Raw genomic sequence first — 1,678 nt, 5'->3', positions numbered from 1 at the left:
GGAAAGACAGACCTAATTTTTTTTGTTAAAGTTGGGTCGCTGTAGCAAATTCTCCCAGCCCTACCCCCGGCTTCCTGAGTGTTTTTGAAATGACTGTTTCCATGATGAAAACAGCGTTCAGTGCTGCTCGGGGACGGAGTGCCCAGTCTGGCTCGGCGCTGGAGGATATGGGTTTCATTATGTTCCCCTCTTTTCCTGCTCTCAGGATGGGAGCCTGCAGTGTCCCACCTGCAAAACCATCTATGGGGTGAAGACGGGGACACAGCCCCCGGGGAAGATGGAGTATCACATCATCCCTCACGCGCTGCCTGGCCACTCTGACTGCAAAACTATCCGCATCATCTACAACATCCCTCCAGGGGTGCAGGTGCGGCCCAGCCCTATGCCCAGGGGGGTATATGGGTGGTCCCGTTTAGGGGCTGGTGGCCCTTGTCACCGCTGTGTCATCCCTGGGTCATGCTGCAGCTCATGCTTTGACTCAGGGCTCTGGGTTCAACAACGTCTTGGGAGCTGCGTACCCGTAAGGATGTTGTGGGTGGTCTGGGGTACGTCTGCATGAAAGTGTTGGCCCTGTCTGCTTGGTGCCAAGGGGGGACAGTGGCGTTTAGGGCCACCATGCTGGAGCGTGGCTGCCCAACACAGCAGTGAGCAGCTCCACGTCCACTGAGGGTGCGGGGTTACCTTGTGCCCAGAGCATCCTTCTGAGCTCCAAAAGGGTTTTGTTTCTCTCCCGCTCCATGCACTGCAGGGACCGGAACATCCAAACCCTGGGAAGAGCTTCACTGCCCGTGGCTTCCCCCGGCACTGCTACCTGCCAGACAGCGAGAAGGGCAGAAAGGTGAGGGCCTCACCCAGGCGGCTGTAGCTGGCCAAGGCATGCTCGAGGGCGTATCGAGGGGGAGAGGGAATGAGCAGCTCTTTGGAGCGTGGGGAAAAGCAGATAGGGCTTACGCAGGCGAATCTGGGTGGAGGTTTTCCCTGTAGCCCATCCGGCACGCTCTGCAGGAGCCCGCTGATGTCCCCATCCTCTGGGGGAGCTCTGCAGCCTGGTCCCACCACGTTGGTTGGGGTGGGACCCTGTGCTGGGATCCTGAGCTCCCTGGGAGAGCTTGGCTGTGGATTGCCCACATTGCCAGGATGACCAGGTGTGCCCTGAGCAGGAGCGAGTGCTTCCCACAGCGTCTGCCTTGCTGCCTGCCCCTTCTTTCCTCTCCACAGGTACTGAAACTGCTGCTGGTAGCCTGGGACCGGCGCTTGATCTTCGCCATTGGGACTTCCAGCACCACAGGCGAGTCAGACACAGTGATCTGGAACGAGATCCACCACAAGACAGAGTTCGGCTCCAACCTCACTGGCCACGGCTACCCCGACGTCAACTACCTGGACAATGTCCTCGCCGAGCTCGCAGCCCAGGGCATCACGGAGGAGAGCCTGGCGCAGGAGAAGGACTGACCGCGGCGGGGAGGCAAGGGAAGTGGCTCCCGTGCCCCCGCCCTGGGGATAAAGCTGCTGGAGAAACCCCCCTGGGGGACTTTGCAGGTGGCCCCTGGAGCCCCCCGCTCTCGGGGGCGCCCGCCCAGTGGGGGCTTCCTCGGGCTGGCTGGGGGTGCGGGAGAAGGTCCTTTTGACCGTCCCCACCGCTCCTGCAGGGAGGGAGCCTCCCCCCACAGAGCCGCGG

The 1,678-nt window shown here is 61.3% G+C and overlaps 1 protein-coding gene across 1 annotated transcript in view; it reads left to right on the top strand.

Moving 5' to 3' along the window:
- The window catches only part of DTX4 (deltex 4, E3 ubiquitin ligase), a 4,417-nt gene extending 2,965 nt beyond the window's left edge, over window positions 1-1,452 (top strand). The window contains 3 exon segments of the mRNA XM_009895376.1: window positions 206-367; window positions 749-838; window positions 1,219-1,452. Of these exon segments, the coding sequence (XP_009893678.1) occupies window positions 206-367; window positions 749-838; window positions 1,219-1,452 (486 nt within the window).
- The last annotated feature ends 226 nt before the right edge of the window (window positions 1,453-1,678 follow it).

This window comes from Charadrius vociferus, unplaced genomic scaffold (genome assembly GCF_000708025.1).
Source record: "Charadrius vociferus isolate BGI_N301 unplaced genomic scaffold, ASM70802v2 scaffold1611, whole genome shotgun sequence".
Lineage (NCBI taxonomy): Eukaryota > Metazoa > Chordata > Aves > Charadriiformes > Charadriidae > Charadrius > Charadrius vociferus.
This window is presented reverse-complemented; position numbering and strand designations above follow the sequence as displayed.